The 14,814-nt window shown below is 62.0% G+C and overlaps 2 protein-coding genes across 2 annotated transcripts; one reads left to right on the forward strand and one right to left on the reverse strand.

Moving 5' to 3' along the window:
- Positions 1-516: 516 nt before the first annotated feature.
- On the reverse strand, positions 517-9,325 carry R3hdm4 (R3H domain containing 4). Its single transcript, XM_036170741.1, has 8 exons — positions 9,203-9,325; positions 4,076-4,230; positions 3,759-3,883; positions 3,356-3,476; positions 2,928-3,013; positions 2,363-2,448; positions 2,233-2,288; positions 517-1,470 (listed from the first exon to the last, which is right to left on the reverse strand). Exons 1-8 carry the CDS (start codon positions 9,262-9,264, stop codon positions 1,370-1,372), a joined length of 792 nt encoding a protein of 263 aa, XP_036026634.1. The 5' UTR covers positions 9,265-9,325; the 3' UTR covers positions 517-1,369.
- Positions 9,326-9,327: 2 nt separating this feature from the next.
- Kiss1r (KISS1 receptor) lies at positions 9,328-14,495 on the forward strand. Its single transcript, XM_036170740.1, has 5 exons — positions 9,328-11,158; positions 11,610-11,734; positions 12,540-12,675; positions 12,855-13,087; positions 13,627-14,495. Exons 1-5 carry the CDS (start codon positions 10,426-10,428, stop codon positions 14,041-14,043), a joined length of 1,644 nt encoding a protein of 547 aa, XP_036026633.1. The 5' UTR covers positions 9,328-10,425; the 3' UTR covers positions 14,044-14,495.
- The last annotated feature ends 319 nt before the right edge of the window (positions 14,496-14,814 follow it).

Here is a 14,814-nt window from a genome sequence, read left to right on the forward strand (position 1 = left end):
ACTGAGGCGCGAGTTACATCTTCTCCCTCAAACCCGATAGGTTTTACCTATTGCTTATCTTCCGCACCTTCACCGATGGGGAAATGCAGGCCATGTAAGTGGAGTAACTCTATTTCCCCTTTTTCTTTGTTTGTTTTTCCAGGCAGGGTTTCTCTGTGCAGCCCTGGCTGTCCTGGAACTCGCTGTGTAGCCCAGGCTGGCCTCGAACTCGCAGACCCGCCTGCCTCTGCCTCCCGGCGCTGGGATCAAAGGTCCAGCATCAGACCTCTGCATCTCATGTGGCCCAGGCTAGCCGCAGACTCACGGTGTAGCTGAGCACGACCTTGAACCACTGGTCCCCACGGGTTCACACGGTGCTGGGCTGGGATCCAGGCGACTGCCCTGCGCGCCGAGCCTCAGCCTGGCGCCCCATCCTTAAGCATCAAGAGCGGAGGATCTCCGGTCCAGACTCCCGGCCTGCGACCTTCTGTGGCCCGCCCCCACCCCCGCCAAACCCAAAGACACGCACACAGCCGGGGCCCGAGCACCAAGGCTTTATTAAAAGTGTCCCTTTCCCACAAGCACGAAGAACCACACGGAAGGGCGGGGAGGCAGGCCTGCGGATCGTGTAAGGCCTCTGCAGGGACCACAGCGACGCTGGGCGCACAGGGCGCGGAGGGGGCAGGGCACGCAAGGTCAGAGGCTTCTGGCTGGAAGTTCTGCACCCTCGGTAGGAGGACAGACAGGAGGGCGGACGGGCAGGCAGACAGCCCAGGGAGTCGGGACAGGACACACACATCACCAAAACAAAAAAAAAGCATAAAATCAGCCCTTGAGACAAAGCTTGTCCAGATTCACCAGGCGCATGGCGTGCCTACGCTACACACGTACGTACACACGTACACTCACACACACACTCACGACACACTCACTCACGACACAGTGCCCTGGGAAGCGAGCGGACCAGACACCCCATCAGAGCTGAAACCTGGAGGGGTCAGGCAGGGGTCACACAGACCCACTACCGGCTGGCGCTAGGTGTTTGGTTGTGTCTCTCCACTTCAAAAGAGAAATTAAAACAAACCTATCCCAAAGGTGCCAAATTCATTAAAACTGATCAGTGGGGAAATGAAAGAGTCTGGTCCCCTCGCCTGAGCTGCAGACTGCACCAAAGAGAAGCCAAACGGAGAAAGAGCACAGAAAAGCCAGCTCAGGTCTCCCCACCCAGATACAAGTACCAGAGCGGGGATCTCAGCCCGAGCTGGGCCGTGGAGGGGCGGGGCACGGGGGACTCCCCAAGGGAAGTGGGGTGTTCTGATTCTGAAAGTATGCAAGAAATTAGCAGACGCGGAGGTCTGGGCCGGGCGAGTCGGCAGGCGGGGGTCCGCCATCATTGCTGGTCCAGGTATGCAGATAGCAGTAGCTCGGGAGGCAGGAAGTCCAGGTGACGGTTGCTGACCTTCATCTGCCTCCGGCCCTCCAGGTCAGCGCCTGCGGACAAACCACGGGAGGGCTGGAGCAGCTGGGCCAGAGGGCTCCCCAGCACGAAGGAAGCCCTGGAGGCTGGAGGTGTGCACATGGCTATACACATAATGCTTTGGAGGCTAGCCTGGGCTACACCCAAGACCCTATCTCCATAAACAACAAAGGAAACTGGGTGGTTGGAGGGGTATGTGGCTAGCCATGAGCTGCGACTCTATCCACCTGGTCCAGAGCCCAGCCCAATCCCCACAGAGAGGCCTCCCCCACACTAAGCCCTTGCTGCCTCATCTCCGTCTGTGAGAAGAGGCAGGTGTGGAGGCCGCAGCACCCTCCTACAGAGAGGAACCAGAGGGACCAAGTCCCAGGGTTGCCATAGCAACTATCACCACAGCAACTCCAAGCAGGAGGCAGAGACAGGTAGGAAGAAAGGGAAGGACCAGATGGGGCACCTGGAACCACCACCCAGGCTCTTGACAGCCATCCTTGGAAGGGGCAGCATTGTGTACTCGTAGACGGAGGACAAAGCCCTGTGTTCTGAATCCTCCGTCTCTCCTCCAGGTCTGGATAGACCCTCAGCTCCAGGCTTTCCAACCCCACCTTGGTCCCTCTTCCCTGGAGCTGTGGGCGGACAGTGTCTGCCCACGGGACACCAGAATACACTCTTCATGAGTTAAACGACTACCAGGCTCCACGGCCACAGTTCTGCCATAAACCTGCGGGACGCGCCGTGGGGTTCCAGCCGGGTGAGGGGCAGTGGGAGCAGGCACTCACTGGCTGAGATGAGGTCCATGTACTGGCAGACAGCGTGAAGCAGGAGCCTCTCGAAGCTGGGGAGGAAGGGATGTGAGCGGCTGGGGGGAGGCGGGAGCCGAGCTCGTGCTCCCTCTCCCCAGCCCTGTACCTGTTGTCCAGCATGGCGGTGTACACAGCCTGGGGGGACACCGAGAAGAATGCCAGCAGCCTTTCCTCCCAACTCTCCAGGGTTTCCTGTGGGGGTGGGAGAGCTGAGGGGCCACACCAGTGCCCCGGGCTGTCTGCGACGGTGTCCTAGCTGAGCATCTCCTGTCTGGCCCCCCCTGCCATTCTCTGCCAAACTCCATCCGCTCTGCAGCACCCACTTGCATGGGACCTATCTTCCTCCTCCCAACCACACCACCGCTGGGAGGGCTCCTGCCACCTCTTGGGGGTGACAGTGCGGTGAACTCGCCTGAGGACCAGAGCCAGCCCCTAGATCAGACACAGACCTGTGCTCTGCCCGGGAAGCACACCCGCCTTTCATCCCAGGGAGTGGCGTCTGTGCAGAGCAAGGCTCACAGGCTGAGGATGTCGGGGAGGACTGGCGGCTGGGGCTCTGCTCCCCGACCTTTCAGCTTCCCCCGCGCCTGGCCCGGGGCTTCTATTAGCCGGCCATCTAGATTCGAACAACCTCTCGGAGGGTCTGGCTGCGAGGAAGACCGGCCACTCACCATCGGGATGCGGCTGCGCTTGAGCACAGACCGCAGGCGTCGGCTGATGCGCCTGAAACACTCGTGAGGTGTGAAGGCGGGGTCCTCTGTGAAGGTGCAAGGGGCGGGGCCGGGTGAGCTCAGGCTCCGCCCCGCCCCGCCCCGCCCCCCCCAACACAGCCCCACCCCACCCTGACCCCGCCCCCGCCCCAGCAAGCCACACCCAGACTGACCCCGCCCCCAGCACAGCCACACCCAGGCTGACCCCGCCCCCCGCGACACACCCGAGCCTGGCCACACCCCCAGGGAACCTGGGCCCATTGAGGTGCGAAGGAGCCTCCCAGCCACAAGGCCCCGCCCACAGCACACCCTGGAGCCATAGCCCCACCTCCGAGTCCCGCCCCCGCCCGCCCTCACGGCCAGGCCCCGCCCCCGCCGGGCCTCCCCACCTCTCCGCCGGTCCTCCCCACGGCCGGGCCCGCGCCTCCGCCTGCCCTGACCCTCATCCTCCAGGTAGCGAAGCACTCGCTCTTGCTCCTCTCCCGAGCGGTTCATGAAATCATTCCAGACCTGGAAGACAGGGACGCAGGCTAGCCTGAGGCCCCGGTCTGCTTCCACTCACAAACGCACACAAGGCACCGGGCCCACCCAGCCCTCTGCAAGTGTCCCGCACGTGTGGGGCCCCAGGGGGGTCCTGGGATTGGGGTTTCAAAGGATGCACAGGAGTCCAGCAGGCATGACCCACGAACTCCGCGGAAGCCAGGGTGCGACGCACGCTCCCACCGGTCTAGCAGCGCGGATGAACCGTGGAGGGAGGGCACACCCGGGCTGCAGGAGGGCCCCGGGGCTCACCTCCACATAGGTGGCATTGCTGCAGGCCTCTGCGAAGATGCCAGGCGCCGCGGGCGGAGTGGGGTCCCCATCGTCCAGGCCGGGCGGACCCCCAGCGGTCTCCAGCAGCGTCAGGAGGTACCGGGCTGGACAGAGCCGAGGGCCCGGGGGCTGAGGCGGTGTCGGGGTCCCCACCCACTCCCACTGTCCCAAGAAGTTTCGTTCTGTTTCCTCTTTTACCCAGCCGGCCTCTAGAACCCCTTATTCTAACGCCAGGCCAGTGCGTGTTTCCCAGCAAGGGAAGCCTGAGGCCCACACGCACCCCGCTCCCCGCTTACTGTTCTCCAAGCGCTGCAGACTCTTCCGTCCCTTGGCTTTGGGCACCAGGTCCGAGTTCCGCACAGCCTGGTTGATAAAATGTTGCTTGCGCCTGGAGGCTGAGACCCTCTTCACCTGGGAGCCGCCGAGCGTGGGCAGGCAGCCGGGAAGGGGCCTGCGGGCCAGGGGAGAAGGCGTCAGGGCCCAGATGGGCCTGCTCCTGTCCCCGGCCACGCTCAGCTTCACCCCCTCCCGCCCCAGGCCCCTGTGCGCCCAGACCTGGGCCCACGGAATCCAGGGCACGGGTTATTATGCAGGAGGGGTAAACTGAGGCTCCGAGAAGGGAAGGCCGGAGCCCTAGGCACACAGAGCGTCAGTGGCCCAGTCCACCATCCCCTGGTAGTGGACCCTCTCACCCCACGCCCTGTAAACCAGGAAAGGCACCGGAGAGGGGTGGGGGAGGCCATGAGGCCCCCTCTGCCCTACCCACCACAGGCCACCCTCAGAGCTGACTCTTGAAGCTGGCGCTAATCCAGGGAAGGGATTAGCCAGGCACCCAGCAGCCCTGGCTCTGCTCAGCAGGGCAAGAGCCACAGGGGGATGGGAAGGGTGGGGGCACACCCCATCAGAGAGAGAGCGACAGGCTCAGCCCGGGGCACCCCATCAGAGAGCGACAGGCTCAGCCCAGGGCACCCCCCATCAGAGAGAGAGCGACAGGCTGAGCCCGGGGCACACCCCATCAGAGAGAGAGCGACAGGCTGAGCCCGGGGCACACCCCATCAGAGAGAGAGCGACAGGCTGAGCCCGGGGCGCACCCCATCAGAGAGAGCGGCAGGCTCAGCCCGGGGCACCCCATCAGAGAGAGCGACAGGCTGAGCCAGGGGCACCCTATCAGAGAGAGGGGCAGGCTCAGCCAGGGGCACCCTATCAGAGAGAGCGACAGGCTGAGCCCGGGGCGCACCCCATCAGAGAGAGCGACAGGCTGAGCCCGGGGCACCCCATCAGAGAGAGCGGCAGGCTCAGCCCAGGGCACCCCATCAGAGAGAGAGCGACAGGCTGAGCTCGGGGCGCACCCCATCAGAGAGAGAGGGACAGGCTGAGCCCGGGGCACCCCATCAGAGAGAGAGCGGCAGGCTCAGCCCGGGGCACCCTGGGCCTTGCAGGGTTGGAGCCTGGAACTTCAGCTCCGATGGGCTCCCCATCCCCAGGCCTCCAGTGGCTGCACTCAGAGATCCCTGTGGACCTGGGGGCTGGGGAGGGACAACTGCCCGCCTGCTTGGGTGCCCCCAGCAGGGTGAGCCCCCCTCCGGCAGGAGGGACCGCCAGCCCAGCTACTAACTTTCTACCGGCCCCAGGGGGGCCTGATGTCAACTCTGAGGTCTGAGGCTGGGCCACTTCTGCCCTGGCTTCACCCCCAGGGCTCTAAAGCCGCACCCCGGCAGCTGGCACAGGCTGATAACCAACCGCAGCTGTCCTGCAGGAAGGAGGGAGTGATGCGGCGCACGGACAGAAAGGATGGACGTGAACCTGGTACCGCTAGGGCAAGCCCCCCATGCTCTCGGGGTCAGTGTTCAGTTCTAAGGGCTGTGGGGATGTCATCACCCTCTTGTGGGCCCCAAGGCTCCCGGTGACAGAACTGTTCCCCGGATTCAAACTTGCGAAGCCTGCAAGCCTTGGCCTTCCCCTGGTTCTGCCTGATTCTGGTTTCTGTCCAGATGCCACCTTCCAGAAGGTGGCGAGGGCGGTCCAATCAGCACTTCTTACTGCTATGTCAAGCAGACGCCCCCAAGCCCTCACTGCACCTCACCAGTGTCCAGCAGGCAGCCCACAAGCCATAGGCCAGAATGAACCAACTGAACTCCTGGAGTTTGTTGAATGAATATTCCTTTCCCCATATCCAGGTCACTTCACAAACTGAAGCTGAGAACCCAGAGGTGTCTGACGCCCCAGAGTGTGACCAGTACCTGGGAGGGTGGCCAGAACGCAGGGCAGAGGGCGCTAAGTCAGTGGGGTTTGGGGAACACGGTCTTTTTTTTTTTTTTGCATCCTGCTGGTTGGGCAATGGAACTGGCTGGCCAAGACACACCCTGGGTACAACACACCTCCTTTGGCAAATGCTCCCGGAACAGTAGAGAACCCAGTTCCCCAACAGGAAGCAAGGCGGAGGTGACTCAGCACCCCCAACACCCAGCAGGCAGGTGGACACCTGGGTGAGGCCCTGATGGGAAGAATTCACCAAAACATACACTTATTTACACCAGAGCCACAGTAAGGTAGCTAGTGTGGTCCCAGAGGGCTGAGGCAGATAACAGGAGCTGCACAGAGAGCCTGAGGCCAGCCTGGGCTACATGGGACCCTGAGTCAAACAAACAAAACAGAACAGGGCCTGGAGAGACAGATGCTCAGTGGTTAGTGCACCGGCTGCCCCTGCAGAGGACCCACATGGGGCTCACAACCACTTGTGACACCAGTTCTGGGTACCCAACGCCCCTTTTGGCCTCCGCAGGTACTGCACACACATGGTGCACACATACACTGTGTGCAGACAAAATGCCCACACGTGTAAAAACATTTTAAAAAATTAAAATAAATCCAACAGGCAAAGGTGGAACCAAATAGGACCCCAGACTGCTGGACACCACGGGAGCAGAGCTTTTTAGATTATGGATTAGCCTATAGAAAAACGTCTGCCGTAAATCAAACAGTGAAGGGGAGGATGAATAGGAACCTCACTCACACAACTTAATAAAACATAGCTCTCTGAACAGATGAAGATAGGTTCCTTCTGTATCCCAGAATCTGATCAATATTTGTATCTGTGATTCAGCTATCATTTGGCTCAAAGAGGGCTTACTGGGAAATGTTATCATTTATACTATTTTCTACTGAGAAAATATTTCACTGTTTAAAATAACCCTGGACTTTTAAATTATAACCTGTCTTTATGTTCAGGCTATCTGAGTATTATTTTCCCTGCAGTTGTACATAAATGTTTTTACATTTAAAAAAAAGGATAAATACTATAGAATTGTATTACATGAAATACATAGAATATACAAATGTATAGAGACAGAAAGATTAGACATTATCTCAAGACAGAAGGAATATAGAGCAATGATTTCCTAAGTACAGAATCTCTGTTTTGTGTGATGGAAAAGTCAGTAGTATCAGGACATAAAATCCTGAATGTACATCATTACAATTAATGTAATTAATGAATATCATAAATATAGTTATTGAATGAATAAAAAAATTAAAATAAATCCAACAGGCAAAGATGGAACCAAATAGGACCCCAGATTGCTGGACACCATGGGAACAGAGCTTTGTGGGTCCTGCCACGTCCTGTGTCGTCCCCCCCTCCTTCCCCACGACTCAGAAGAGAGGCCTCTGTGCACACATTCACAGACAGGGGAAACCAAGGCACAGAAAGGCTCCGCAGCCTAGCGGGTGGCCAAGCCAGCTCTTGTCACACAGGGCCAGGGGTCACAGCACCCGGATTCCTGAGTACCCGCATACGCTAGGGTGCCACACCCACTGCTCCAGGCTAGACCACTCCCAGGGACACAGTGATCACTGACAGAGCAGCGGAGGGGACTGGGACCCTCAGAGGGTGGCTGGGCAGCGGCGGCACTCCAGTGCGGTTCCACCTCAGCCACCGCACAGGGAGGGACCGGAAAATGCCCAGATGCCTGTGGGCCGTGGAGGGGGGTCCCATAGTGGAGTCCTCATAGAGTAGGGATCCCATAGAGTGGGGATCCCATAGAGCGGGGGTCTGCATACCCATAGAGCGGGGGATCCTCATAGAGGGGGGTCCCATAGAGCAGGAGTCCCATGGAGGGGGATCCTCATAGAGGGGGGTCCCATAGAGCAGGGGTCCCATGGAGGGGGATCCTCATAGAGGGGGTCCCCATAGAGGGGGTCCCATAGAGGGGGTCCCATAGAGGGGGTCCTCATAGAGGGGGTCCCATAGAGGGGGTCCTCATAGAGGGGGTCCCATAGAGGGGGTCCCATAGAGCAGGGGTCCCATAGAGGGGGTCCTCATAGAGGGGGTCCCATAGAGGGGGTCCTCATAGAGGGGGGTCCCCATAGAGTGGGGGTCCGCATAGAGTGGGGGTCCCCATAGAGCAGGGGATCCTCATAGAGGGGGGTCCCATAGTGGGGTCCCCATAGAGCAGGGCTCCTAAGGGGGTCACAGAGGGGTCCTCATAGAGGGGGGTCCCATAGAGTGGGGGTCCTCATAGAGGGGGGTCCCATAGAGTGGGGGTCCTCATAGAGCAGGGGATCCTCATAGAGGGGGTCCCCATAGATCAGGGGTGGGGATGGGTGTGGTCTGTGGTGAGCAGCTGGAGAAATGGGTGTGGGTGGAGAGAGAACATATCCATGGGGGGGGGGAGGAAAGGGAGGAGGGACCAGAGGAGGAGACGCCACGCGGGAGACGCCCAGCTGTGGGGTGGGACGACTCAGGACGGCGGGGAGGAGGAGAAGAAGACCCCAGGTTGGGGAGGAGGAGGAGACCCCAGGCTGGGGAGGAGGAGGAGACCCCAGGCTGGGGAGGAGGAGGAGGAGAAGAAGACCCCAGGTTGGGGAGGAGGAGGAGACCCCAGGCTGGGGAGGAGGAGGAGACCCCAGGCTGGGGAGGAGGAGGAGGAGACCCCAGGCTGGGGAGGAGGAGGAGACCCCAGGCTCGGGACAGGGGAAGGAGAAGAGAGACCCCAGGCTGGGGAGGAGGAGGAGGAGGAGACCCCAGGCTGGGGAGGAGGAGGAGGAGGAGACCCCCAGGCTGGGGAGGAGGAATGGCAGGAGGAGGAGGAGACCCCAGGCTGGGGAGGAGGAGGAGGAGGAGACCCCAGGCTGGGGAGGAGGAGGAGAGCCCAGGTGCGGCCAAGGCGAGGACGCGAGGAGCCAGGCTGGGAGAGAGAGGAGGAGGAGACCCCGAGGCTGGGGATAGAGGAGGAGCGCGGCACGGAGGACCAGCGAGGACGGAGGAGCCCAGGGGAGGATGGAAGGAGGACCCCAGGCTGGGGAGCCGCCGCGAACGGCGGAGGAGGAGAGAGGGCCCCAGGCTGGGGAGGAGGAGGAGGAGGAGACCCCAGGCTGGGGAGGAGGGAGCCCAGGAAGAGGCCCAGCCCCCCGGCCCTGCTCACAGCCTGGTCTCCGCGCCGGGGGTCGCCTCCGGGCCGCCGTTAGGATCGTCCAGAGCCACCATGGCCTGCAGCCGCAGTCGCAGCCCGGCCCGAGGCCGCGGAGGAAGTGACGCGCGGGGCGGAGTCTGCAGCGGGCGGGGCGGGGACGGCCCCGGAGCGGCCTCGGCTGCTCGGGCGCCCTGCCTCGGTTTCCCCCTCCGCAGACGCCGAGCGGTGTCACCCAGCGGGCTGACGGCTGCGGCCGGGGAGCCCGGGGGGGTCACCGCGGCCGGGAGGCGACTGCGGAGCTGCCACAGGCTCCTGGGGCGCGGGTGCGGGAAGGGGCGCGCGCCCGGGGAACGGCCCGGGGTGACGGGCTCGGCGGGGCCTGGGGTCCAGAAGGAAGCGGACCCGCCCCAGCCGGTCTGAGCAGGCCTGGAGGAGAACGCGGAGGGAGGCCCGCCGTGGTGCACGCCCCAGCACTCCGGAGGCTGAGGCAGGAGAATCATTCGAGTTCCGGGCCTGCCTGGGCTAAGGATTGGCTGGGGGGAGGGCAGGTGCGGTGCACACCTGACCTCCCAGCCCTGGTTAGAAGAGGCAGGAGGATCAGCTGTTTCAGGTCATCAGCTAACAGCAAGTTCAGGGCCAGCCTGGGCTGCGGGGAAAGGCGCACGCCTTTGATCCCTGAAAAATAAATGACTCAGTTAATCAAAACAAAAGTCGGCGTCCGCTCCGCTCCGCTCCGCTCCGAGTGGACGGGTGAAGCGGGGCCTGTGCGCGGGAATCCGGGACACAGGGGACGGAGGGGGGCTGCGAGCGGGCGGGGAGGCCGGAGAAGGGGTTCATTCCAGCCCAGCCTGCAGCTCGCTCCGTGGGGGTGTTCGGAATCTCCAGGGCTGCTTCCTCTCTGCTCACCCCCTCCTCTGAGCCCAGCCCTCAGTATGGGGGTGACCTCATACGTACTAGATAAATACACCACCGCCGAGTCACACCTTCCGTCCCTCTTTTAAGTCCTTTTATTTTTCTCTGCTGCGTAGTATTCCGGTAGCTTGCCAAGGATATCACCTCAGGGCCCCTAGGGGGCTTCTGGGATACATTGAGCAGGGGTGTCACGGTGTGACTGAGGTCAGTTCCTCACGGCTCCTGCTGACAGCTTCCACAGTGCCCATGCCCACTCTCCCAACAGGAACAGGCCACTGGGTGCCGGTTAGAGGGGGAACCTTGTAACCATCAGAGTCAGCCAAATGGAACCGAAGGTCCGGAAGCTTCACCTGGCTCCCACTGTCCTGGGGACAAGCTCCGGGGACCCTCCCCAGGGCTTCTCCAGAAGGCGGGCCTGGGCCACTCGCCTGCGGCCCTGGCTGAAGCTGGCCCCTGCGAGGGAGGGCCGCGACCCCTCCCCTGCTCGGTGCCCAGCGCCCTCCCTCCTGCTCATCCGGGCACAGCTCTGGGGAGAGCGAGCGAGCGCGCAGGGCTCTGGAGTGGTTACTACGCAGGGAGACGAGAAGGCGGGGACAAGGGGGGGCGCGGGGTATAAGAGTGGCCGCCTCTGCGAGGACGCTGGCAGAGGAGCCACGGCCCAGCCCCCTGCGCCGGCAGCAGAGCCCCGGGCGCTGGCACCCCGGGAGGGCGGCCTTGAGGAGGAGGAAGAGGAGGAGCGGGGTCCTTCCTCAGTCCCCGCAGTCCCTGGACTCAATCCGCGAAGGCTGCCTGGAGGAGGAGGGCGACCGGGCATGGCTACCGAGACACCCTTGGGTCCCAACACGACCTGGTGGGCTCCGGCCAACGCGTCGGGATGCCCAGGTTGCGGTGCCAACGCCTCGGACGGCCCGGGCGCCGCGCCCAGACCACTGGACGCTTGGCTGGTCCCCCTGTTCTTCGCTGCGCTCATGTTGCTCGGGCTGGTGGGGAACTCGCTGGTCATCTACGTCATCTGCCGCCACAAGCACATGCGGACGGTCACCAACTTCTACATCGGTGAGTGCGCGCCTTCCTGAGGTTCCCGGGTGGGCGCAGGGCCCCCCTCCCCGTCTCCCCTGCCGTGTGCCCCGCCTCACCCTGTCCTTGGAAGGCCGCTGTCACATCTGGCGAAGTGCTAAGGGGGTGGGGGTGGCGACGAGGCAAGGAGACGCGGCGGCCGTTTCCACAGGTGTCTGTCCTCTGGAAAGACGGGGGCGGTGTGTGTGACGCCCTAACGTAGCCTGGGGTTCCCGCTGTCTCTAATTCAGAGATGGGGAAGCTGAGGCGCCAAGACACCCGGGGCTGCAGGGAATGAGCTCAATGAAGGTGGAGGGCGCCTCCACTTTTCTGGTGGAACATGGGGGAGGGGTCCCTCCAACTGGGATGGAGAGATCGAGATCGGGGCCCGGGTCAGGAGCCTTGGGTGCCCAACCTTCCAGCGTCCGCGTGTCGTGTCCCCCACCTGTAGCCAACCTGGCGGCCACAGACGTCACTTTCCTGCTGTGCTGCGTGCCCTTCACCGCGCTCCTCTATCCGCTGCCGGCCTGGGTGCTGGGAGACTTCATGTGCAAATTCGTCAACTACATCCAGCAGGTGCGCCGGCTGGGCTTGGGGGGCGAGCCGGGGCGCAGGAAGTCAGTCGGGGGAGCAGGAAGGAGCTGGGGAGCAGGAATGGGGTCCGCCCCGAAGTCTGGTGGGGTGGGGCCGAGAGCTGGGCGTGTGCTCTGGGGGTGGGTGTAGGAGGGATGATGGCCAGGGTCTGGGGTGCACAGCGTGGGGTCATGATCAGAAATGAGGCATGGTCTTTTATTTATTTATTTTAGGTTTCTGAATCAGAGTCTATGTAGCCCAGGGTAGCCTAGAACTCAGATACCCGCCTGTCTCTGCCTCCCTAGTGCTGGTGTTAAAGGCCTGCGCCCTTTAAATGAATTAATTCATTTGTGTGGGTGTGCAGTACCTGCAGGGGCCGGAAGGGGCGTCGGGTCCCCAGAATTGGAGTCCCAGGCGGTTGTGATCCCCTTACGGGTGCTGGGAACCAGACGGGGTCCTCTGCAGGGGCAGCCGGTGTGCTGACCGCTGAGCGGTCCGTCCAAGCACCAAAGGGCTCTATCTTGAAGGGTAGGGATGAGAGCCTGGTGTGGGCAAGGAGGGGTGGTCAGGCGTGGACACCCCCAGAGTACAGGCGCACCATGTGGCCTCTGCGAGGAAGGCCTGAGATTGGACGTTGGAGAGTCTAGGTGGGCCTGTTCTGGGGTGTGTTCGGGAGCCTAATAAACCCCAGTGCTTCCCTTCCGCCCAGGGCAACTGGCTACTCCTCCGCGACATGTTCGCGTACACCTGAGTGGTCAGATACGTATTGGGACTGGCAGGGCCCACACTCAGTCCTTGGCTTTTCCAGGTGTCAGTGCAAGCCACATGCGCCACCCTGACGGCCATGAGCGTGGACCGCTGGTATGTGACTGTATTCCCGCTGCGCGCCCTGCACCGCCGCACTCCGCGCCTGGCCCTGGCCGTCAGCCTTAGCATCTGGGTGGGTGAGTGCGGTTTGGAGTGGGAATGGGGGTGGGGAGGAGGACAGGGGCGCAGACAGGGGCCGTGGCGTATCGGGAGGCGGGGGGGGGGGGGGGGGGGGGGGGGCGGGCAGACCCTGGCTCCGGAGTGGGACGTGTCCCCACCCTCAGGCCATGGTGCTCATCCTGGGCGGGTGGCACAGGTTCTGCAGCCGTGTCCGCCCCGGTGCTGGCCCTGCACCGCCTGTCGCAGGGACCTCGCACCTACTGCAGCGAGGCATTTCCCAGCCGCGCCCTGGAACGCGCCTTCGCGCTCTACAACCTGCTGGCTCTATACCTGCTGCCCTTGCTCGCTACCTGCGCCTGCTACGGTGCCATGCTGCGCCACCTGGGCCGTGCTGCTGTGCGCCCCGCGCCCACTGATGGCGCCCTGCAGGTGCGGGAGACTCAGGGTGGGAGGGGGCATCTGCGGGGAGCAGTCGGAGCCCTGTGCGTGTGTGTGTGTGTGTGTGTGTGTGCGCGCGTGTGTGTGTGTGGTGTACACACACACACACACACACACACACACACACACACACGAGTGCGTGGGGGGGGTGCGGGAGGGCGAGGGAGGAGGGGCGGGGGGAGCCCCAGGGTGCAGATGGAGGGGCTGCTGGAGGGGATTGCAGTCTGGACTGTATGTGTGTGTGGGAGGACCCATGGTGGGGGGTGGAGGGACACCAGGGGGGCATTTTGGAGCCCGGACTGTGTGTGCACGTATGTTGGGGGAGACCCGGGGTAGGATGGAGTGGCTGCTGAGGGGAAATCGGAGCCTGGGGTATATGTGTGCGCGTGGGGGAACCCAGATGGGGTTGGAGGGGCGGGGCGGCAGTGGGGGAATCAGAGCCCCGACTGTGCATGCATGTGGTGGGGGGGACCTTAGAGGGATCTCAGAGGGGGTCCTGTCCCTTCTCATTAATACCTCTGGGTCACCAGGGACAATTACTGGCACAGCGCGCTGGAGCCGTGCGCACCAAGGTCTCCCGGCTGGTGGCCGCTGTGGTCCTGCTCTTTGCCGCCTGCTGGGGCCCGATCCAGCTGTTCCTGGTGCTCCAAGCCCTGGGCCCCGCTGGGGCCTGGCACCCTCGCAGCTACGCCGCCTACGCGCTCAAGATCTGGGCTCACTGCATGTCCTACAGCAACTCGGCACTCAATCCGCTGCTCTACGCCTTCCTGGGCTCACACTTCAGACAGGCCTTCTGCCGAGTGTGCCCGTGCGGCCAGCGACGCCAGCGCCGGCCCCACGGATCTGCACTCTCGGCCCGAGCCCCGACCCACACCGCGCCGCACTGCCTGGCGGAGCAACAGGCTGGCGTCAGGACGCCCGAGGCTGGGAACCCTGCTGCGCGCTAGCTGTGCGTCCTGCAAGAACAAGCTGCTCCACGCTGAGCTAATCTCTGCAGGACAAGCCAGCCGGTATTCAGTAGTTACTGGCTTAGTTTGTGTCCCGGATAACCCGGGTAACCCATGTAAACTGCCTTTTCTTCTTCGGTTCGGCACTGTGGGCCATGGTGTTTGCTGTGGTTGTGATACTACTCTGTACTCTACAGCGTTTCAAGATTAATGTCCCCACTTTCCACATCTACTTCAGGACTTTGTGCTTATTAGGCAAGTGCTGGACTGTTAAGCTAAATACCCAACCTCTTTTTCCTTTCCCTACTCATTGTAAAACAGGGTCTCAACGTAGCCCAGGCTGGCCTCCAACTCTGTGTAGCTAAGGCTGACCATGATCCTCCGGCCATGACCTTGGGACCTAAGCCACCAAGCCCAGCTTTCTTTTTCTATTTTGAGATAAAGTCCTAACATCAGAAAAATAAAAATAAAAGATGTAAGATCATGTGTACTTCTTATGATATTTAAATTTGAAAACAAAAATCCAGCACACACCAGTTATGATACACCACGACCGTCACACCACAGGACTGGAGTCCAGGGTCATCCTCAGCTCCACATGTCCCAGGCCAGCCTGGCTTGATGAGACAGGGTACCAAAAGCAAAAAGCAGGACCCTGTGTGGTGGCACACACCTTTAACCCCAGCACTTGGGAGGCAGAGGCAGGGAGATCTCAAAATTTGAGGCCAGCCTGGTCTACAGAGTGAGTTCCAGGACAACCAGGGCTACACA

The sequence above is a fragment of the Onychomys torridus genome, chromosome 21 (assembly GCF_903995425.1).
Source record: "Onychomys torridus chromosome 21, mOncTor1.1, whole genome shotgun sequence".
Lineage (NCBI taxonomy): Eukaryota > Metazoa > Chordata > Mammalia > Rodentia > Cricetidae > Onychomys > Onychomys torridus.